Source organism: Heloderma suspectum, chromosome 1, assembly GCF_057233095.1.
Source record: "Heloderma suspectum isolate Gila_16-S chromosome 1, 16-S_ref, whole genome shotgun sequence".
In the NCBI taxonomy this organism is placed as follows: Eukaryota; Metazoa; Chordata; class Lepidosauria; order Squamata; family Helodermatidae; genus Heloderma; species Heloderma suspectum.
In genome coordinates this window covers 131,335,854-131,360,112 of record NC_139458.1, presented here as the reverse complement: position 1 = coordinate 131,360,112, position 24,259 = coordinate 131,335,854, and the positions used below count along the sequence as shown (strand labels likewise).

General features: G+C 44.1%; 1 protein-coding gene across 2 annotated transcripts in view; it reads left to right on the top strand.

The window, feature by feature from the left end:
• LOC146357877 (SITS-binding protein-like) overlaps positions 1-14,505 on the top strand; it is a 72,952-nt gene extending 58,447 nt beyond the window's left edge. Inside the window, exon 13 of one of the 2 annotated variants that reach the window (XM_084828669.1) lies at positions 14,187-14,505. In XM_084828669.1, coding sequence (XP_084684795.1) covers positions 14,187-14,360 — 174 coding nt within the window. In that variant the 3' untranslated portion in view covers positions 14,361-14,505. The remainder of the gene's footprint in view (positions 1-14,186) is intronic. The other variant, XM_084828661.1, reaches the window with a different exon arrangement.
• Positions 14,506-24,259: the final 9,754 nt, after the last annotated feature.

Below are 24,259 nucleotides of genomic sequence, written 5' to 3'. Positions count from 1 at the left end.
CCTAGCACTAGCAGCCTAATATTGCTCCTGTCAGAATCAATTCCAAACTTCTCATTCATTGCACAGAAGCCTAGGGCTAATGTCCTTGCATCACCAAGATCCATGTTTTTGGAACAAGGTATGTTTTGGGGGGAGGGAGATGAAAATTGTGAGCAGTCGTAGAAAGCCATTAAACTTTCCAAGATGGATGGCAAATAATTGGGGGTGGGGGAGAGATTTGAAAGCTATCAAGTCTGGAGACCTTTCTGTTCTCGTATTGATTTCCGTTGATGTCCTCATCTCAGAACAAGATAAGATGGCCATTTTCCTAGTTTTGAATTTATGAGGGCACAACTAGACATGATGGCAGCAGGACTCAATCCTGGTCCTGCTGATTTCTTATGAAGCTGGGATGGGGTCAATTTAAAGCACAGTGTGGACAGCTAGCGGGAATTGAACCTTCCCTCACCTGTTCTTTTCCAAAGAAAAACATTTTGAAGAAGAGTGTTACTCTCAGCAGAGGTTGCTTTCAGTCATGGAGCTCCTCTAGAAGAAAAACAGCTTTAAAAGGGTCAGAGGGAAATCATGGGCAGCAGAAGATGACATCTCCCCACTCCTGCCTACCGTATGACATTTCTAATCAACCAGACACATCATAGAACTGCAGCAAAGTTCTATGCAAACGAGTCAGTCGCCTTCTCATCTAGTTAGGCCCTTTGATTATTTATTTTCTTGAAAAATCCTATTTCACGGCAAACCTCATAAAAAAGGAGACATGTGGAATTTGAGCTTATGAGATACCATCACATATCTCCTCTTTGAAAACCACTCACATAGAAACATCTTCTGTGCAATTGAATGAGACAGTTTCCAAGGCAGAAATATGGCCTGAATTAACAAGAGATCTTTTGTTAAGATACTGCTAATGCAAAACTAAAGACCGGACTAACAACATCAGACCTTTCGCCGGAGGGGCTGGGAGCCAATGTTGAGAAGAAAGTTCGAGCCCCCAAATATAATATAACATGTTTGCAATGCCTGGCATTTCCAATTAAAGTAAATAATGCTCCCAACTTGCCAGGAGCCCTTCCCTGTGAGGATGCCAGTGCAGGGGATGGGGGAGTGGCAGAAAGCCTTGCGTCATTGTACTGACAGTGATGCTGGGCATTCTATTGGTGGGCCCAGGCTGGAAAAAGGACAGCCAATCAGGGCTTCAATTGGCCTGTTGGAATGGAGCTTCCCCAGCAGACCAGAGGAAAGCTCTGGTCTGCCCAAGCCTGGGTTACAGTATTGGTCATTTATGCAGTTCCTTTGAACTCAGTTCTTTAGAACAGAGCAAAAAGGCTGTTCTGAGATCACTGGCCTCACTCTTGAGGTGCCTACTTAATTCCTCATGAAGAAGCTGTTCCGAAAGCCGGCCAAACAATGGATATTCCTAGTGAGCAATTCTTAAGTGATGGGTTGGAGAGTTTTATATTGGTAGGTCACCAGGTTATGGGCAGTGGATGTTGGACACAATATAACCCAGTAGACATTCAAATCAGGAGCTTGGACTGACAGATGGATCCTGAAAAATATAGAATTCTACCTTTAGATTGGGGATGGGTGAGAATTCCATTTCAGATTGGTTTTGAAAAGAATTTACCAAAATTCACAAAGTTCTTCATATTGGGGACAAAAAGAACTTGAGATTGAAAAAAAAAACTGAATCTGGAAGAAACTGAAACTGATAGATTCATCCATCCAGGTCCAGAGCTCTGGCGCTTTGCCCTTAAAAGTCTGCATTTGAATCCCTGTGTATTCAACCATGTCAGTGCTTAATTAGGGTCACCACCTCTTTTTTTCTGACAGGTTCCTCATCTTTAACAGTTACATGGCAGGCAGGTATAACATGGGCCTCTCCATGCTAGGAAAAGCTATATCTTTTGAATTTGGCTGGTGCCAATGGGTGAGAATTTCATTTCAGTTCATTTTTTAAAGGAGCTGGCAAAATTTGCAAAGTTCTTCATATTCAGGAGAGAAAGAACTTGAGATTTTTTAAAAAACTGAATACAGGGGAAAGCCAAACAGACAGGTTCACCCTTGCCTACTTTAAGATTCCCTAAGGGTATGGCAGTACACGGCTTCCTGTACTCCTGATTTAATGGTGGAAGTATACAGTTTGGATTGTGGAAAGTGTCCCAGGAAAAGACAGGTATTATGCTCTCTGAGACATTTCTGTGCTCACTGTGGGGAGGCAGCCACCTGGACGTCTCTCTCTCTGCTAGTCTCAAGTAAGTGCCTGTCAGCCACACAAACCAGCACGAACCCACGTGATTTAAAGTAATCCCTGTGCTATGCAATGCGGGGATGAGAAAAGCTGAAATAGTATTCGTAGTCCCATGACCAAAGCTGTCTGGAAGCAAGATTTGAAAACTACAATCTTCATTGATGCATTTTTGAGGTTGTGCTGCAACTTCCTGAGTGCAGTGGCCCCAATCCACTTCTAGCTGCATGCTACTAGTCCTGCGTGATAACTAGTGGCCAAAGGTGAGGAGGATGCATATTCTCCTCCACAAAAAATTGACACATCCAGCCAGTTCAGCCTGGATGAGCATTGTGATGTGTGCTTGTGTGCATCCAGTTATGCAGCTGTATCCATATCAACTGTGTGCATGGCAGCTTCCTTGCACATGTGAGCCACTGTAGTTTAGTGGTTAGGGCAACCTGGTCCCTCAGATGTTTTGGACTACAACTCCCAGGAAGACCCAGGTTCAACTCTCCACTTAACAATGAAGCTCACACTTAATTTGAATAAACTGATTAATGAGATTTCTCAAAATTTAGATAGATGGGCATCTTCAAAGCTTGAGTTTGAGGGCTAAGGTAAATACTCTCAGAATGAATACTATACCTCAGATTTTGTTATATGTGGGTTTCCTTTATCTATAACTGGCAAATCTTTTCAGAAGATCAATGTTTTGTTTCTAAAATTGTTTGGGGTTCCTCTCTGCCACGATTATATTTGAAAAGGATGCAACTTCCAATTAAAGAAGGTGGAGTTGGTTTTCTGGATCTTGCTTTATATCATTGGGCTTATCTGTTGACTCGTATGGAATTTTGGTCTTTCCCATTTAAATCTGATCTTCTGCCCTGGTCAGTTTTGGAAACTATTTGTGTGGTTCCTCTCTCCAAATGGATGGCATTATGTTTTAGGCAAGCAAGAACACATAGGGTTCCTCCTATAGTTTCTACTGTCAGAGATGTGTGGTGTATAATGTCATATCAATTACAATTTAATCCATTTTCTAATGCTATATTGACTCTATGGGGCAATCCAGATCTAAAAATTCGTGAAAAAATGTTTTTGTGGCAGACATGGACAGATAAGGCTATTTTTATTTTTATTTTTACTTTGGATCAATTAATGGGTGCTGATGGTGAGTTCTGTTCATTTTCTATTCTGTGTGCCAAATATGACTTGCCACCTATGACTGAATGGAAATACTTGCAACTGCAGCATTTGTTAGTATCTAGGTTTGGACACCCCTTCATGGATCACTGCCTTGTTGCGGTGAAGGGGCTTGCGTAACTCAGTGAAGCCATAAGCTGTGCCATGCAGGGCCACCCAAGACGGACAGGTCATGGTGGAGAGTTCTGACAAAATGTGGTCCACTGGAGAAGGAAATGGCAACCCACTCCAGTATTCTTGCCAAGAAAACCCCATGGAACGTATCACAAGGCTAAAAGAGATGACGCCGGAAGATGAGCCCCTCAGGTCGGAAGGTGTCCAATATATTACTGGGGAACAGCAGAGGGAATTTCCAAGTAGCGCCAGAAAGAATGAAGCGGCTGGGCCAAAGCTGAAAGGCCACTCAGCTGTGGATGTGTCTGGTGGTGAAAAGAAAATCCGATGCTGTAAAGAACAATATTGTTTAGGAACCTGGAATGTCAGATCAATGAATCAAGGTAAGCTGGAGGTGGTCAAACATGAGATGGCAAGGCTGAACATCGACATCTTGGGAATTAGCGAACTAAAATGGTCAGGCATGTGCGAATTTAATTCAGGTGACCATCATATTTACTACTGTGGGCAAGAATCCCTTAGAAGAAATGGAGTAGCACTCATAGTCAACAAAAGGGTGGGAAAAGCAGTACTGGGGTACAATCTTAAAAACGATAGAATGATCTCAGTACGAATCCAAGGCAAACCATTCAACATCACAGTAATTCAAGTCTATGCCCCAACCACTGAGGCCGAAGAAGCTGAGGTTGATCAGTTCTATGAAGACCTACAACGCCTTCTAGAACTAACACCAAAAAAGATGTCCTCTTCATCATAGGGGATTGGAATGCTAAAGTAGGAAGTCAAGAAATCACCGGGATAACAGGCAGGCATGGCCTTGGTGTACAAAATGAAGCAGGACAAAAGCTAATAGAGTTTTGCCAAGAGAACATGCTGATCATAGCAAACACTCTTTTCCAACAGCACAAGAGATGGCTCTACACATGGACATCACCAGATGGTCAATATAGAAATCAGATTGATTATGTCCTTTGCAGCCAAAAATGGAAAAGCTCTATACAGTCAGTAAAAACAAGACCTGGAGCTGACTGTGGCTCAGATCATGAGTTTCTTGTTGCAAAATTTTGGCTTAAATTGAAGAACATAGGGAAAGCCACTAAACCATTCAGGTATGACCTAAATCATATCCCTTATGAATATACAGTGGAGGCGAGGAATAGATTTAAGGGATTAGACCTGATAGACAGAGTGCCTGAGGAACTATGGATGGAGTTCCGTAACATTGTTCAGGAGGCAGCAACGAAATCCATCCCAAAGAAAAAGAAATGAAAGGAAGCAAAGTGGCTGTCTGATGAGGCTTTACAAGTAGCTGAGGAAAGAAGGGAAGCAAAAAGCAAGGGAGAAAGGGGAAGATATATCCAACTGAATGCAGAGTTCCAGAGAATAGCACGGAGAGACAAGAAGGCCTTCTTAAATGAACAATGCAAAGAAATCGAGGAAAACAACAGAATGGGAAAGACGAGAGATCTCTTCAAGAAAATCGGAGATCTCAAGGGTACGTTTTGTGCAAAGATGGGCATGATAAAGGACAAAGAAGGCAGGGACCTAACAGAAGCAGATGAGATTAAGAAGAGGTGGAAAGAATACACAGAAGAACTATACAGGAAAGACCTGAATGTCCCTGATAGCCATGATAGTGCGGTCATGGAACTTGAGCTGGACATCCTCGAGAGTGAAGTCAAATGGGCCTTAGGAAGCATTACTAACAACAAAGCTAGCAGAGATGACAGTATTCCAGCTGAGCTATTTAAAATCCTAAAAGATGATGCTGTTAAAGTGCTGCACTCAATATGCCAACAAATTTGGAACACTCAAAAGTGGCCACAAGACTGGAAAAGGTTAGTTTACATTCCAATTCCAAAGAAGGGCAACGCCAAAGAGTGTTCAAACTACCACACAATTGCGCTCATTTCACATGCCAGCAAGGTGATGCTCAAAATCCTACAAGCTAGGCTTCAGCAGAATGCGAACCGAGAACTACCAGAAGTACAAGCTGGGTTTCGAAGAGGCAGGGGAACTAGAGATGAAATCGCCAACTTTCGCTGGATCATGGAGAAAGCAAGAGAATTCCAGAAAAATGTCTATTTCTGCTTCATTGACTATGCTAAAGCCTTTGATTGTGTGGATCACAACAAACTGTGGCAAATTCTTAAAGTGATGGGAGTACCAGACCACCTTACCTGTCTCCTGAGAAACCTGTACGAGGGACAAGAAGCAACAGTAAGAACCAGACATGGAACAACTGATTGGTTCAAAATTGGGAAAGGAGTATGACAAGGCTGCATATTGTCGCCCTGCTTATTTAACTTATATGCAGAGTACATCATGAGAAACTCCGGGTTGGATGAATCACAGGTCGGAATTAAGATTGCCAGGAGAATTATCAACTACCTACGATATGCAGATGATACCACCCTAATGGCAGAAAGTGAAGAGGATCTAAAGAGCCTCTTGTTGAGGGTGAAAGAGGAGAGTGCAAAAGCTGGTTTGAAACTCAACATTAAAAAAACAAAGATCATGGCATCTGGCCCCATCACTTCCTGGCATATAGAAGGGGAAGAAATGGAAGCAGTGACAGATTTTATTTTCTTGGGCTCCAAGATCACTGCAGACGGTGACTGCAGCCATGAAATTAAAAGACGCTTGCTCCTTGGGAGGAAAGCTGTGGCAAACCTAGACAGCATAGTAAGAAGCAGAGACATCAGCTTGCCAACAAAGGTCCGTCTAATCAAAGCTATGGTTTTCCCAGTAGTAATGTATGGCTATGAGAGCTGGACTCTAAGGAAGGCTGAGCGCCGAAGAATTGATGCTTTTGAACTGTGGTGCTGGAGAAGACTCTTACGAGTCCCCTGGACTGCAAGGAGGTCACATCAGTCCATCCTAAAGGAAATCAACCCTGAGTGCTCATTGGAAGGACAGATACTGAAGCTGAAGCTCAAATATTTTGGCCACCTAATGCGAAGAGAAAACTCTCTGGAAAAGACCCTGATGCTGGGAAAGACTGAAGGCAAAAGGAGAAGGGGACGGCAGAGGATGAGATGGCTAGATAGCATCACCGTTGCAATGAATGTGAACTTGAGCATGCTCCGGGAGAGAGCGCAGGACAGGAAGGCCTGGCGTGCTATGGTCCATGGGGTCACGAAGAGTCGGCCACGACTGAACAACAACAAGGTTTGGACCAGCTCCTTTACAGCATCAGAGTCTCCATCATTATTGGAAGCACTTATTGAGGCTGGTCAGGCAAAGTGACCCACAATCCATGTCTATAAATACTCGTTATTGGTGAATAAATATGATATACATGGTTTTAAGGGGTTTTAATGGAACGGGATTGTCCTATTTTGCCTAATCAATGGATTGCCACATTGGTGTCTATACCAGTCCTATCTGTGGATCTTAGGCTGCATTTGATTCAGCAAAAACTTTTGTTTCCTGTCTATTGGACACCACAGCATCTCTATAATAAAGGTTTGTCTAATTCAGCTAACTGCTGGTGGTGCAATATAGTAGTTCTTTTTGGGAGGAGGTTATTATACAGATAAATATCGTACTGGAACAGTCTTTAATATGCAATGATGTACATGCTCTGTTAAGTACCTACCTGCTTCTTGGAAATAATGAATGGTCAGCATAAACTATCCACACCTTTTTGACATCCAAAAGACTGATATTACAACCTTGGAAGGATAAACAGTCACCTTTTATAATCCAATGGACGGAGAACTTTACAGCACTTTCAGTATTTGTATGGGTGGTGTATAGACACCACCTTCGAATGGATATCTGATCCACATTTGTTGAAGCTTATGTATAATAGCTCGACAGTTGTATTTTCAAACATATGCATTTCATGTGTATTCATTGCTATGGATGTATACAAATATGTGTACATATATTTTAAAAAATGGGGTGGGGGGGAATAAAACTCCCTGGGTGACCTTGGGCCAATCACTGTCTCTCAGTCTAATCAACCACACAGGGTTATTGTGAGGATAAAACAGTGGAAAACCCCATATATGCCACCCTGAGCTTCTTGGAGAAAAGGTAGGGTATAAATGCAATAAATGAATTAGACCGTGCATAAATGTATAGGTGGGCACACTGGGACGATTTCACTTATTTTTTCCAGGGGGAGGAGAAATTCTGCAACACTTTCTTGGAGGTGGGAGTCATTATTAATAGTGACAGTAGCATGACTTTTTGTGGGGGTGGAGCTGCTGCTGCAAGTGGCAGCAGTAACAGCCTCATTGTCTGCCTGGACACAATTTTGCATCTTTCACTTTGCCCCAGGCCTAGTGTCATTCTAAGGCATTGGTGGTGGTGGTAGTAATACCAGCCACCATAAAACTATAGTGGAGAGTATTTGGAGAAATTTTTGCAAAGGGGCCTTTTTTTCTAGGGTGGGATGGGGAGTGAGAAAAAGGAAGATCTTGGAATTTTTCTCAGAAAAAAACATCTTTTGAGAAATGTTTGGCTTAGTTCTAAAATAAGTAGATAAAATGAGAATCTCCCATGTTGTATCAAGGCTGATACAGCCCTGCTGTTTGATAAGGGTTGCTTGCCTTATGCTATACACTTTTCTTGTCCCCCTTAAAAATGGGGGGAGGAAACTGAGCTGGTGTTACAACTTGAAACACAGAATTGTGTCTTGAATGTACCTACCACATTTTATTCTGATTTGTCAATCTTGAAGGGAGATTTCTTTCAAATGTTTCCTGGCTGCCTTGAAAATGGCTTTAGGGCAAGAATGGAGAACCTCCAACCTGTGGCTGCATGGTCTTGCTATTTGAGATGCTATTTGAAAGTGAGGCTGAGTGCTGATGATTCAGTCCTGTTTACTTCTGAGCAGGCATGTTGTTCCTAGGGAATGGTCTTACTTCTGAGTAGGTTTAAAATTGGTAATACCCCAGTTTTGGGCTGATCCACTGTACCTTTAATCACATTCCAGATGGAATGGGGCCCCTATGATGTTTCCAAAATTGGAATTCAGCTCTTAGGCTGAAAAGGGTTCCCCACTCCTGGTTTAGAGGCTGAATTGGAATTCACATTTGAAACAGAAAATGGTGTCTTGAGTGTGTACACCAACTTTAATTCAACTATCTCATTCTAGAAGGAAGATACCACATTGTGTTGTTGTGAAGAGAGGGGGGGGGGTTGCCCTAGCTCCTGGCAGTGTAGGCAGGGACAAACAATTACCCAGGTAGGCTGCCACTACTCCTTACATCCACCTCAGCCTGAGCCAAGGGAATCTCAGACCTTACAGGACACTCCTAAAGCTCAAGAAATAAGGGTCCAAGCTAGCACCCGCTACTTCCAAGCCCTGAGCCTGATAAATAGTAGCAATAACTAAAGGGAAGGCTTTAGATTTGGCACCAAGGCTTACTTGGAAAGAAGCACACACAACTCTCGAGGTTAAGTTTATTTACATAGAGAAAGGGGGGAAGGGAATAAAAAGGCATGCAAGAACCAGAGTAACATTTTCTACTTCAGGCAGAAAATAACAAAAGTTACCTATGCTTGTCTCCACGTACCTAGGCACGGGTCTTCAATAGGACAGGACCCCAAAAGGTGATGCTCAAGTCACAAGCCAAAAGCAAGATGAAGATAAAGGGTAGCAGTACCCCCCAAGAGCCTTTGACAGACATGAGATGAGCCTCCTTAGCCAATCACTAGCTGGCTTAATAGCTTCCCCAGGATGTTTGGTGGGGGGGGGGTTCTCACAGAAGCCCAGCTGAAATCATTCAGTCTAATAGCAAGAGTTGTGCTCTGGCCTTGAAGCCAGAACAGCATGTGATAACACACACAGGTGGTTTAATGAGTGCACGCAGGCCCATCTTCGTGAAATGGAGTTTTTACAGGGAGCTAGATCACAAAAAGAAAATGGATTTCTTGACAGTTGTGTTTTACCTCTTTCATGGCCTCCTTAAGAACTGGTAAGGAGGGAGTTACCCTAATGTTTGTAATTGGCAAGCATAATGCTGTCCTGAATATGTATGTCAGTTTTAATTCCTGCTTCATACCCTTCACAGGAAATGTGTTTTGCATAATTTCAGGCTCCCTTGAAAATGAGCACAGGTGGTGTCTGCACCAGCAATTTACTCTGAGCCGGCTGCGTGTTGAGGTCGTTAGGGATACATGATGTCGTGGCCATCCAGCAGCCTCCCCGGAGCTTATCAGGGAAAAAACGGATTTCCTGAGACTGCTTAAAGTCCAATTCTTTTCCTTAAGTTGGGTTCTCCACGGTATAGCTGTTGTGTGCCCCAATCCCCGCATTTACCTCGGGTATGCTAGCCCTGCCCAGGGATGTGCCTTGGATGTGTCAAGGGGTGTTTCCTGTCCCCTGTGTTTCTCAGCACAAATCAATTACTGTCTACTCAGAAGTAACTCCCATTGTGCTCAATGAGGCTTGTGCACTTCAGAATTTACAGAGGTCCCCCTGAATTGAAATACAAATGTTAAAGCACTGATTCCCTGAAGCCTGTAAAGTGCTTTACCAAACCTGCGATTCTCCATGGCTTGGTTTATTGCCTTTGGAAGTAACTAATTCACACCTCCATTAGAGTGATCCTGTGCAGCATCGGGTTACAATGGGGGTTGGTTTCCCCATCCCTGTGTTTACTGCTCTCTTTCCCAGAACGAACCCATTAGTGTCTCCTCAGAAGTAACTCCCATTGTGCTGAATGAGACTTGCCCTCTGAATGCCCACATCAGAATTTACAGAGATCCCCCAAATTGAATACAGAGTTTAAAGAACTGATTCCTTGAAGCCTGTAAAGCACTTTACCGAATGCAATTATCTGTGGCTTGGCTTATTGCCTTAGGAAGTAACTACTTCCTAAGTAGTTACACCTTCGTTATAGAGATCCTATGGTTAGAAAGGAGGCTGGTTTCCCATCCCTGTGTTCCCACCCTTCTCAGCACAAGCATATGTGTGTCTACTTGGAAGTAACTCCCATTGTGTTCAATGAGGCTTGCTCCTGAAATGCAAGTGCATCTGGAGTTTCAAGGGAAAGGAGAAGGGGGGGGAGAGCGGGGGGGACCCTCTCTTGTTGATTGAGCAGCCCCTGCCAGTCAGATGACATTCACTCCAACCCCCAACCCCACCCGGAAGTATGTTCTGTGAAGCGATTTTTACTGGTGTGGAGCACTCTCTCGTGGAGCCCTTCATAGACCAAAGTGTAGCAAAGCTGATTCCTTTTTTAAAAAATCTGGTACTCCTCCACTCGCTTCTCCTTCTGTTGTCGTAGAGACATGGTCAGAGAGATGTTGGGGGCAGGGAGTCATAATGGAAATGCGGAATTGTGTCCTGAGTGTGAGTACCAAATTTCAGTTCAATATCTCAATTAAATTATTGCATTACCAACAAATTGACACCCAAACAGAGTGCTGTCTCTGACCTCAGAAGGGGTGTTCCAAGCCATCCTCTGGTCCCTGGGACACTTGCCCAGGGACCATAGGATTGCTCTCTCAATCTTGAATATTTGGGCCATGCATTGCATCTTTCCCCCCTTACTGAAACCTCCTTGCTTCCCTTCTGAAATGGTAGCCCAGCACCAGATCCTTGGTTGTCACAGAGGACCTTGCAAGGTTAGGTGGGACAACTGACTCATCTGCAAGTGTAACAGAGACCTGCTTTGACATCAGAGCAGACCAAGGTATAGCATGAAGAGAGGTGAGAAAGGCAGGAAGATCAGAAGCTTGGGGGGTGATGACAAGGGTGAGGAGAGAATGTGCAGGATGATAAAGAGGAAGGTTCTCTCAGCCTGTCATACTAATGAGCTCATATACCTAATATAACAACAACAGAGTCCCTGATTTCTCTCTGGGGCAAGCAGAGCCTAGTGACTGCAGTGAGCATGGGCTCAAGCGCTGCAAAACTGGAGTTCTCAAGACATCTCTAGCTAGTTTAGGAGCAACTATTCCAAGCAGTGGCCATGAGTGTAAAAAAAGAACAGGAAAAAGGAAGAAAACCTACACTAGAAGTTTCCTCTTCTCTTGCTAGGAATTCAAATGTATTTACAACAGACATGTTAGTGTAATTAGTTGCCATGGAACCAAGGAGCTATATCCCTCTTTGCCACTGTGTGTGTGTAGTTTCCGCACTCAGACAGCTTTGGTACTGTTCTGTTCTTTCCTGTATTTTATTAGGGACTGGGTTTATAGTATTGTAACTCACTAGCCCATTATGTTGCAGGCAGCAAAAGCTGGGAAACTATTTGGTTTCCAGCCAGTGAAGGCAGTGCCACTGCCACATTATTCTGAGGCTCCCTTGGTATTTTCCACAGTGGTTCTGCAGACATTTATCTATTATGAAAAATCATCTGTTGAAATATCAACCAGATGTGGTTACTGAACTCCTGCAGAAATATTCATCAGTAAACACAGAATGGAATCCCATTGGGCAGAATTGTATCCCTTTTTCAGTTGAGCAAGATGAATGTTTCCTTCCTTGGTAAGTTTTATTGCTAGAGCTGGCCAAAAGAAACAATCCTGCAAGACTGTTCCTCTCATTTCCTTCACAGCTCCATAGAACTAAGGAAATCAAGAGGCACAGAGAGCTGAGCTACACATTTTGAAGCAAAGGTGGAATTCTTGCCTCATCTTTGCCTTATAACATGCATAGATGCCTTGGGCATATTTGCAAAGAAGAAGCAGTGGGCAGGAAGAGGTGCTTAATCCTTCCTGCATCTACTAATTCTCCCTGCAGATGCCCTACCGGTCTTTTCCCCCTATTATTTTCCACTCAGCTGGGCTCCAAGGCCCAAAGAAGCATGGCTGCAGGAAAAAACAGCTTGTGGAGGGTATTTAGTTGGAATAATCTGTGGGTGTGTAGGAAGTATTCAGCATCCTCTACCTCCCCTCTGATTCTGTTATGCAAATGCTATCCTGCCCTTGCATTCACATAAACAAGAAGGTATGTCCCACCCTTATATTTGTCACAGAAAAAGAGCTGTATGGTATCCAACCCTGGCCATGCACCAGCAGAATGGAAACTATTGGTGGAATAATTTTCTCCTCCCTGCTGCAGCTCCTGTGCACCCCCTCCCCAAATCTGCCCCAGAGGGTTGGAGGAAGCCTAGTGGAAAACTCAAAGATTGGAGGACAGGGAGGCAAAGATCACCTCTGCAACTCCTCCCACCATTCAGGCTTCAGCCCAGCAGGGCCTAGGACTCTCAGAAGCCTCCAAGTTTGGGGATTTCTAAGCAGTGAGGGCACAGTCCATAGGACTGCACCTGAAATGGTTTAACAAGCAATGCATATGAAGAGCATTTATTGTGGTATCTTGTATGCCTTATAATAGCCAGAGATATAGAAGCTCTTGAAGAATTATCATGTTGTCTGAAAAGCAGAGGTGAGCAAGATAGCACCCCTCCTCTGATACCTCCACCACCCCAGGTTTCTGGCTGCCATTGGTTTGTTTGTTTGTTTATTACAGTTATATCCCGGCTTTTTTCCTCTTTGAGGAACCCAAGGCGGCGTACATAATCCTCCTCCTCTCCATTTTAGCCTCACAACAACAACCTTGTGAGGTAGGTTGGGCTGAGAGTCTGTGACTGGCCCAAAGTCACCCAGTGAGCTTCCATGACTGAGTGGGGACTAGAACCCAGATTTCCTGGCTCCCAGTCCAACACTTTAGCCGCTACACCACACCGGTTTAGCTGCTTTGATATCACAGAAACCTTGTAAACTTAGAGCCAGATAGCTATCTGCATAGGGATGGTGATGAAATGTTAGAATCTTACCTTTGAGGTCCATGAGGAACGTTTCTTAAATTAAACCACCAAAATATTGTGTTTATGCCATGGTGTAGAAATTTCAAATGTACCAGAGCTTTTCACTAGGAACAGATAGATGATGGTTGCTGTTTGTTTATGTATTAGACCAGCGGTGGGCAGAAGGTAGATCTCCAGATGTTTTGGACTTCAACTCCAAGAAGCCCCTGCCAGCATGGACAATGGTCAGGAATGCTGAGAGTCGAAGTCAAAAACATCTGGAGATCTACTCTCTACCCACTATGGCAATATATCCATGGTCATCTACTCCAGCCATCCTCAACTGGGACCCTCCAGATGTTTCGGGCTGCAACTCCCAGGATTCCTGACCATCGATCATGCTAGCTGAACCTGATGTGAGTTGCAGTCCAAAACAACTGGAGGGCCCCAAGTTGGGGAAGGTAGGTCCAGTCCCTATTTAATTACCTGAGCTACGTGATGTCATAAGAGGGAGAAATCTGGGTAGGCACACAAGGACTAAGGGGAAATTTGTAAACTTAAGGGCCATTCACTGAGCTGCTGTGGTGTCACAGAATGTTCATGAATACTTCATGTTGAATGGAAAAGGACAATTAAGGAATAGCCCTTATTTAGAACACTCCAAATAGAAAGACTAATATGCAGCTTCCTTATTTCAGATCACTCCCACATCATTAGCATGCTGTGGAAAGACATCATAGCCTAAGAATGCCCCTTCTTTTTACGTTTGCTCTGGCAGCCTTCTTATATAATGTTATTAGAACTGGTATGACCAGGTAATAGAGTACTGGTTTCAAGTGAACTTTCATGTCTTCACCAGCTGTCCTAAACATATTCCATCCCCCAGGTGTCCTCAATGCCTTTAATTTTCCTTCTTCTTTTAAATTCAGGTACTTGTTGCTCCAATAACAGAACAAGGACAGCATCAGAGAAACATCTACCTGCCCGGAGAAGGTCAGAAGTGGATGGACACCAACACTGCCCAGGTGTTCGATGGAGGGACCTTTATCAGGAACTATTCTGTTGCTCTTGTGGATGTGCCTGTTTTTGTTAAGACCTCCTAGATTCCAGACTGTCCCAGATTTCAGGTTTACTTGTACTTCAGAGACACAGTGATGACAAGGAAGCCCTCTCTTCTTTTAAAAAGAACATTCAGCCAGTTCACTTTCCCAGGAACTATATATTAAACAAATATAAAAAGTGCATGTTCAAAATTGTTTTATTTCCACTGCCTACTTTTCAAGAATAGCAAACTCCTCAAGAAGTTCCTGGTGGAATGACACCTAGGCTGCTGCCATATATTTTTTACATTTATATACCACCTTTATTTCATTGTAGATCTCAAGATGGTTACACGAGATTCCCAGGTGATCACCCAGCCAAGCACTAACTCGAACCAGACCTGCTTAGCTTCAGCAAAGTAGTTGCCTCATGTGTTTTCAGACCAAGCCCAGGGATCTGGAAACTCCAGCTGCCACCTCTCCTCATTTCATTCATTCATTCATTACATTTCTATACTGTCCAATAGCCAAAGCTCTCTGGGCAGTTCACAAAGATTAAAACCTTTAAAATACATTATAAAAACCATTTACATACAAACATATAAACAGACAGCATACAAAGAGATACACATATATCTAAAACCATTTTAAACAGTCAACAATAAGAAAAATCCAGGACCTGATTAAAACCTCATCATATGCTGCCCAAGTGCCTGAGAGAAGAGGAGGGTCTTAACCTGGCAGTGAAAAGATAACGGTGTTGGCGCCAGGTGGGTCTCATTGGGGAGATAATTGGGGTGGGGCCACCACCAAGAAGGGCCTCTCCCTTGTTGCTGCTTTCAAAGAAGCATTTGAAATGTCCTATTTACAGGGGAGAAGTGAGGTTTGGGAGGAGGGGCTTAGGCCTTGTCACACCAACCATTTTTCTCCCTCCAGCTCCCCCACCCCACCCCACCAACTGGAGTTAATTGAACCAATTATTCCCTCCCCAATACACAGGATATTGCACAACCATGCACTAAGAGTACCGGGCCCAGCCCAATGCTTCATTTTGGTACAATTCACTCCCAAACAAGCTGTACCCAGGGATGACATTTCTTTATTCTGGAATGTATCTGCAAATAAGGAACTGAGAACAAACATTATCGTGCGGACTACAGGAATATCAAGAGTCCTAATTTGCAAAGATGTTTTCAACTCTGTGGTTCCCCCAGCCCCCTGATATGAAATAGGAAGATAGAAATAAGAAAAGATTTAATAAAAAGTCAGTGATGCTTTTGATTATCTTTTAAAATACAGGATATATTGGTGAACAATATGTTCAAGGCAAGCAATACAAAAAATAGCCACAGTGATGGTAGCTTCTCACTTGACACTTTGCTTACATGTCTTTACACTGGGGCTGGGGAAAACACTGTACACTTGTTAGTTCATTCTTTCATTCATTTATTCATGTATTTCTAAGTTGTATTAGTTTTTCTAATAGCTCTCAAGGAAATAACTAATAGCTCTCAGGGCAACGTACAATAAACACACAAATAAAATCCAAAGTCCATATAAATAGAATTTCAAAAAGCAATCAACAACTCTCTTGTTTACAGCTGGGATGTCTGTTTTCTAAGCATGGGACCATATGAAGTGGGGGGGTGGAAGGGAATAGGAAGGAAAGGATTGGGGAGATGGTGATTGGTTTTTATTGTATTGGAAAATGGACCCCCCCACAAGCAACCTTATATGAAGTCTTATAAATAGACTTTGTACATGATGTACACATTTTCTCAGATACTTGCGGGGCGGGTGGAATGCCATGTTTGGCGACCCTCTGGAGCATTTCAAATTAATAGCGCCACTCCAGAGTAAATGAGCTGTAAATTATACTGATATCTTTAAAAAAAGTCTATTCAGCACAGCTGTTAAAAGTACAAAAGCCCTGTTCTCTATTGTATGTGGTCACTTCTGTCCAGATTACTTTCTAAATCAGGGGCCCCAATGCTGTCTCCATGGGCACCTCCAATGGCACCTGCAGAGCTCTTCACTCCATGCCCCCTTAAAATAAATAAAGAAATTAGAAATGTTAGGGTGCCAGGTTCTCCTTTCTGTTCCTGAACCTGCCGCTGATCAGCTGCTCAGTGGGCAGGAAGAGAAAGCAAGGCCAAAGGGTTCAGAGGAGAGAAAGGGAGAGGCTAGAGGCAAGGAGTGGGGAGAAACAGCAAGATAAAGGGGTGAGTGGGAGAGGAAGAGCAAGGCTAGAGGCTCGGACATGAAAGAAAGAAGAAGGTAAGGGGGAGAAATAGCGAGGAAAGGGGTTGGATAGAGAGAAGTAGGAAGACTAGAGGCTGGGAGTGGAGAGAGAAAGCAAAGGGGAAAGGACTGGGTGGACGGAAGAAGATTGGGCAGGCCAGGAAGCATCTCTTTCCATTTCACCTCTCCCACACAGCATAGGCATTGCTAGAGAACCCACCTGGGCATGGGCCCCAGATCTTCTGAGCTGGGCCCCAGATCTTTTGAACTGTCCTAATTGCCATTTTTACATTTTCCCATTGACTTGTATTGGAAAACAGAAACAGCCATAACTGTTCATGTATTTACATGAAATTTGGAGACCTGCTAGCCCTCATTGGCAGGACTGAACCTGCCAAATTTCAGGCAGTTAGAGCCAGTGGCTTTTGTGTTAGACACAGGTAAAATTGGCTTTTTTTTCCAGAAAATCTATCAAAGCAAAGAGGGTTTTTTTGTTTGTTTGTTTGTTTTTGATGCTTCCACATAAGTGGATGGAATTTGGGGCAACCCCTATGGAGCTGACTGAATCTGCCAAATTTCAGACAGGTTCAGTGGCTTTTGTACTAGCCATGCATAAAGTTTCCTTTTCTCAAAGAATAAAACAAAAGGAAAAAACTGCCAAGCCACATAGGGAATTAGAGATCCTAATCAGAAGGTGTGTAAGGTGATCATTGGGAGGTCACTATCCCTAATCTCTGGTGTAGGTTTTTTTGAAGTGCAAATAGTACTTTCCTTTTGTCTGTCCTGAGTCTGCCACTATTCAGCTTCACTGGATGACCTGAGGCTCCTCATTAAGGAAAGAAAAAAAGTTAAACATCTCTTTTACAATACACTGCAATACACATTACCTGGGTAAAAGTCACACTGAATACAGCTTATTTATTGCAATTCTCAACTTTCACTACTCCATATAATTTTATAAACCTCCCCCCCAGGGGTGTACAAAACCCCCTTACCTTGCATCCGCGGGAGTCTGCAGGGGGGGGGAGGCGATCCATCCCTCCCCCCCGGAATCCTTGCCAGCCGGCTCCACTCCACAGCGTGTCTGCAGAGCTGCTGGCCGGCTTCGAAGTGCCAGCGATACGGCCACCATTGCTGTATCGCTGGTGGGCTGGAGTAACTGCGGCCGCAAATGGCGTCTGGGATGCCATTTGTGTCCTCAGTTAATCTGCTCCAGAGCCAACCAGTGGGGAGGATCTGGCCAGTGAGGATTCCTCTTAGAGGTGCAGGTAAGAGATCCAATCCTCGGTGGATTTCGGGGGGCCAGATTCAATAGAATCCGGCCTCATTGGGGTCAATGGAGGATTTCTCCAACATCCCTACTCCCCCCTTATTTGCCTTCCTTTGAAATTAAATAGCCCAAACATGGGAGCCTTTCTTAACAGAGTAGTGATTGCATCCCACTCTCAAGCACCCCACTGTGATTGGAGACTGCTGGGTTAAAAGTTCAGCCCTATTGGCAGCTAGATGTCACTTGCCAAGGCTCAGTTTCCTCCTCCCAACTCCTCCTCTCCCCCTCCCTAATCTTAAGGAAATTGTCTGGGCTTCAGAATTATCTGAAGCAATCTGACTTGACTTGATAGGTGTAACTGAGACTTGGTGGGATGACTCTCACGATTGGAATACAGCAATTGGAGCATATAACTTGTTTAAAAAGAACAGGAGGAACAGAAAGGGAGGTGGGGTTGCACTAAATGTGAAAAATACATATCTCTGCACAGAAATACAGGAGGATGAGCTTGGTAGCCCCATCAAGAGCATCTGGGTTAAAATAAATGGAGCAAAGAATAAAAGGAACATGATGGTCGGAGTCTACTACCGGCTACCCTATTAAGGAGAAGACGAGGATGAAACTTCTGAAAAGCAAATAGCCAATGTTTCAAGAAAGCATGATGTAGTTGTAATGGGGGACTTCAATTTCCCCAATATTTGTTGGGAGACAAATTCTACAAAACATGGCCCCTCCAAGAAATTCCTGGCTTGTGTGACAGATAACTTCCTCCTACAGAAAGTAGAGGAAGGAACTAGAGGATTGACTATCCTTGACTTGATCCTAACCAACAGAGATGATTTAGTGGATAAAGTAGCAGTTACAGGAACTCTGGGGGAAAGCGACCATGTTATACTTGAGTTCTTGTTTTTAAAGGAAGCAAAAGCCGAGTGTAGCCAAATGCGGACCCTGGATTTAAGGAAAGCTGATTTTAATAAACTCAGAACAATGATCAGTAAGGTCCCATGGCAAGCGACTCTAACGAGAAAAGGAGTCCAAGATGGGTGGGAGTTTTTAAAAAAGGAAATTCTCAAGGCACAATTACAAACAATTCCAACAAGAAGAAACGGTGGAAGACAACAGAAGAAGCCAATGTGGCTTCACAGAAAGCTTAGAGATGACCTGAAAACAAAAAAGTACATATATAGGAAGTAAAAGGCCAAGCTACAAAGGAATAGTACAGGCAGGTAGCCCAGAATTGCAGGGATGGCGTCAGGAAGGCTACAGCTGAGAATGAGCTGAGGTTAGCGAGGGATGCTAAAAGCAACAAAAAGGCTTTCTTCAGCTATGTGCATAGTAAAAGACAGAGGAAAAAAATGGTGGTTCAGCTATTAAATAAGGATGGCAAAATGATAACAGATGACAAAGAAAAGGCAGAGGTGCTCAATTCCTACTTTGGCTCAGTCTTCTCCCAAAAGAGGATCTATGACCCCACTGGCAAAGGTGAAGTTCAGGCTGAAGGGGCAGGATTGCAGCTTGAGATTGATAGGCATATGGTCAAGGAACACCTAATTACTTTGAATGAGTTCAAATCTCCAGGGCCAGATGAACTGCACACTAGAGTAATAAAGGAACTGGCAGAAGAACTCTCAGAACCACTGTCTATTATCTTTGAGCAATCATGGAGGACAGGTGAAATGCCAGATGACTGGAGGAGGGCTAATGTCCCTATCTTCAAATAGGGTAAAAAGGAGGAATCTGGGATCTACAGACCAGTCAGTCTGACATCAATCCCTGGGAAATTTTTGGAGCAGATGATAAAGCAATCAATCCGTAAGCACCTTAAAATCATAGAATAGTAGGGTTGGAAGGGGCCTACAAGGCCATCGAGTCCAACCCCCTGCTCAATGCAGGAATCCAAGTCAGAGCATCCCTGACAGATAGCTGTCCAGCCTCTTCTTGAATGCCTCCAGTGTGGGAGAGCCCACCACCTCCCTAGGTAATTGGTTCCATTGTCATATTGCTCTAACAGTCAGGAAGATTTTCCTGCTGTTCAGCCGGACAGCCATCTGTCAGGGATGCTCTGACTTGGATTCCTGCATTGAGCAGGGGGTTGGACTCGATGGCCTTATAGGCCCCTTCCACCCCTACGATTCTATGATTCTATGACCCACTTCTGACCAATCTGACCTGCTTTGGACCGATCTGAACCCACTTCAGATCCAGACCGTTTTGGTCCAAATCACGCTGCTTCAGTTCAGAATTTGGATCTGGATCCGAAGCAGTGCACAGACATACTTAATACAAGCCTGCTTCTTCCCTCTGATCTCAGTAGCCTTACTGTTACTAGGAGGCCTTAGGACTCGCTCCCTTGGCAGACCAGTAGGGACTCTAGTGTGAATGCACCAGCCTTTTAAACTAGAGGTGAGACCGCCACCTTTCCTTCCACAGTCTGCTCATTTTTTTCAGAACAATAATCCACAAGAAACAAGTTAGGGAGATAACTATGCCCTCCTTTGGAGACTTCAAAATGTCAAGGCTACCCTTGTACAAAAACCCCTGTGGCTATCATTCTGAAATTTGGCAGACATGATCTCTTCTGATGGGGCAATGAATCCTGAATTTTTTATTAATTTATTCTAAGGAATAAAAATGTTATTGGCAGTTCCCTTTAAAAGAAAATCAAAATATAAACCCTGCACCTTTTTTTCTGACATTGGGCAGATGTAATCCCCTTCTAGGGGGCTACTAAGCCAGAAATTATCCTCCAGTTCTGACCAAGAGAAAAAAGTTAGTCTTTTTCTAATTTCCCATGGTAGTCAACAGGAAGCATCAAGACTCATTTTTCCAAACCTTAACTCAGGTTTATTGCTGAGCTGAAGTGGACTGACTCCAAATTGGTCCAAGGAGACCCCAAAATGCTGAATTGGGGTCCGAGTTGAAGTGGGGTGCGGGGGGGGGGGTCAGTCCACACTTCTTATGTATGTATGTATGTATGTATGTAATCTATACACACACATACACACATGCAGGCACAACACACACACACACACACGCAAATTTGTATTATGGGCCTGTGCCCCAGATCTTTTAAGAACCTAGCAACAGCCCTGCCTCCTAGCCTCAAGCCTGGCTATTTCTCTCTCCCCTCACATGTCTTAACTAGCCAGGCCCCCACAGCAGCCAATATGTGACATGCCACATCCTCCATGGGAGGCATTTTGTGGTGGTGCCCACAGCAGTTTCACAACTTCTCAAATGTGGCCATAGGTCCAAAAAGGTTGGGGGACCCCTGTTCCGGATGACTCACACCATAGCCTGACTCCCCATCCTCCTAACTCTGTATTAACCTCTTCTACACGGGGCATTTTCTGGGCCTAACTTGGCAAACCCTCACTGTTCCCCTGGAAGGGTGGGGGGCGATAGTTGCCTACTGTCCCTAAGGACTGGGAATCTCAGTCTGCATATGATTCTGCAAGACAGAAAGATGACATAGGACAAGAAATCAGGAGACAGCCAAAGCATTCATATGATGCTGCACTGGTATGAATTGGTATGCTAATCCATTGCCAGGATAGTCTCTTAGAAGTCAAGGAATGTTTCTGAACTGTGTATAGTAATTTTGTATTTGATTGGGTACCAGCTGGCAAGATAATTCTGCATGTACTTAGCTTTCATAAATCTCATTTAAAAATTCTTAGTTAAACCTTGCAGACCCGGCCTATTTTTTTTAGCGCCAAATAATATTTGCATCAGAGATGACGTGAAGGCATTAGACTAGAGCAAGCAAACATCTCTTCCCTGCCTGCCTCACATACATTTTACACTTGCATTGCAAATCAACTGAAACAAGAACTTTTTTAAGCCTCATGAATGAAAATGTGTTTAGAATTTTATGTCCTCTGAGCCTTATCTATCTATAGATCTATTTGTAAAGTCAATACCAGCTTTGGATAATCTTTTAGGCAGTACAAACGTACTGTGGCTGCAGAGAGACAAATGAGACATCACATTAAAACACAGAACACATGGATATGCAGAAAACAGTGGTCTTGCCAGTTTATCCTTAAAATCAGATACCTTAGTTTCTTCTTCTTCTTTTGTTAAAGGTAACTGCAATCTGCTCTGCAGTCTTTGAAACCTCCATAGGAAATTGGTTAAATGTTGGCTGGTTGATAATACTATGAGGTGGACACAGCTGTTTGGAAAACCATACTCAAAGACCTGGTTCCCACAACACAACAGCCTGCCATGGCTGATGACCCATGGTGGGTTGTCATTTTGTGTGAGCCCAGCGCGGTTTCTGCAAGGTGGCTTATTTTTCATGAACAAGCCACCCTGAGATAGGGATAGCTGTTGTGGAGAAATCTGGCCCTTTTGGGGCCTGATGGATCCCTGCGATGGACCTGGCTCAGCTTGCATTTGTGAGCCAAGCTGCACAATTGTTCCCCAAATCTGGGAACTTTACTGACTTTTCGCACAAAATTGCAGGCTGCTTTGTGCAAAATTGTGGCCACAGATGATCTAAGTTGTGCAAAAGAGACCATTTATGGCTGCAATTTTGCGCAAATGGCACTATTTATGGCCATGATTTTGCGCAAATTGAGATTTGCGAAAAACACACACACCATAAAATCCGTGAGTTGGCCCGACTCATCGTTGACCAAGTTGATCCAACTTGTGGATGGCCAAGCTGGAGTCAGGTGTGGGGGAGCTGAGCTGGTGAAAACTCGCTGAACTCCACCCACAACTGGATTCCTCCGACATCCCTACCCTGAGAACCCATGGTTTGTTTTAGGGTAGTTGGTGGTTTGTTGTGTTGTTTGAACCCAGCACGGCGACTTTGTCATGGGTTGTCAAGAATGGCTACAGAGCTGACTGACCGGAGTGGCAAAAAACAAGGTATGGACTGAGGAAACAAGGAGTTCTGCCAGAAAGGCGCCTGGGATGGATGCCAGAGCTGATGGGAGGACTGAGGGGAAATAAGGGGGGAAACAAGCCATGGCAAGCCCAATCATCTGTTGGGTTAGTAAGAGAACCATCAGCCCATGGTGGCTTATTGTCAGGAAGCACTCTAGCTGCCTCTTACAGTCTACTCCAATAGCCAAGTCAAGACACAGACAAAAGGATTCTTTTCAAGGCTTTAATCCTTTTACAACTTAATGACTCTTTCAGATGCTAATCACCAGCGGCTAAGCAAGGAACAGCACTGGGGAAAGATAGCAGAGTAGCCTATGCTCCAGGTTAGGCAGTTGGTCCCTGTTTGAAGGAGAATCACGGGAAGTCCCTGAACTTATGGGCTAGGGAGAGATCCTCCCTCTTTCCCTTGGGTCCTCAGGATGCGACCGTTGCTTGTGTGCCAAACGAGCGCTACGCCTCCTTTCCGCGCCCTCCATCTGTTGTCGCTCCCTGCATCAGCATTGAGCGTCCAGCAAGCCCCCCTCCAGCACTCTCTCACTGCCAGGGTCAGTATCTCTCTCAAGAATGCTGGCAGGAGGGATCTCTGCCAGCTGCTGTGCCTGTGAGAGATGAGCGAGCTCCTCTCCCACGGATTGCTGTTCCTCCTCAGAATCAGAACTGCTCTGGGGTTCTATCGGCTCAGTTTCCACCCTGACACTTATTCGCAAGGTGGCTTAGTGTGATGTGTAAATCCTTGTGCTCATCAATAGCTCCTCGTCAAACTGGAGGGAGTTTGTGACTGGGGTGCCACAGATCTGGCCCCAGTACTCTTCAACATTTTTAGCAATGATTTAAGATGAAGTGGTGAAAGGAATCCTTATCAGATCTACAGATGATACAAACCTTAGAGGGACAGCGAACACTGCAGAAGACATGAATAAAATTCAAAATGACCTTGACAGAATGTGAACTGGGCTGAAATTAACGTAATGAAATTCAACAAATGCAAAGTTCTGCATTTAAGGGGAGTGGGATCAAATATACAGTTATAGGATGGGGGATTCCTGGCTTGGGAGCAATATAAGTGAAAAGGATCTCAGTATTGTAGCTAATTGCAAGCTGAACATGAATCAGCGGTGTAATGCCACTGCAAAAAAGGCTAGTATGATTTCAGGTTGTATTAGTAGAACCATACTTTCTAAGTGATGGGAAGTAATTGTTGCACTTTATTCCACACTAGCCAGACCCCACCTGGAGTACTGTGGCTGATTCTGGGCATCACACTTTAAGAAGGATGTAGACCAGGGGTGGGCAGAAAGTAGATCTCCAGATGTTTTGCATGTCAACTCCCAGCATTCCTGACCATTGGCCATGCTGGCAGGGGCTTCTGGGAGTTGAAGTCCCAAACACCTCGAGATCTATCTTCTGCCCACCCCTGAAGTAGACAAATTGGAACAGGTTCAGAGGATGACAAAAAGAGGTTATGGTGTATGGAAAACAAATCCTATGAAGAAAATTTGAAGGAACTGGATAGGCTTATCTTGGAGAAGAAAAGTCTGAGAGGGGACATAAT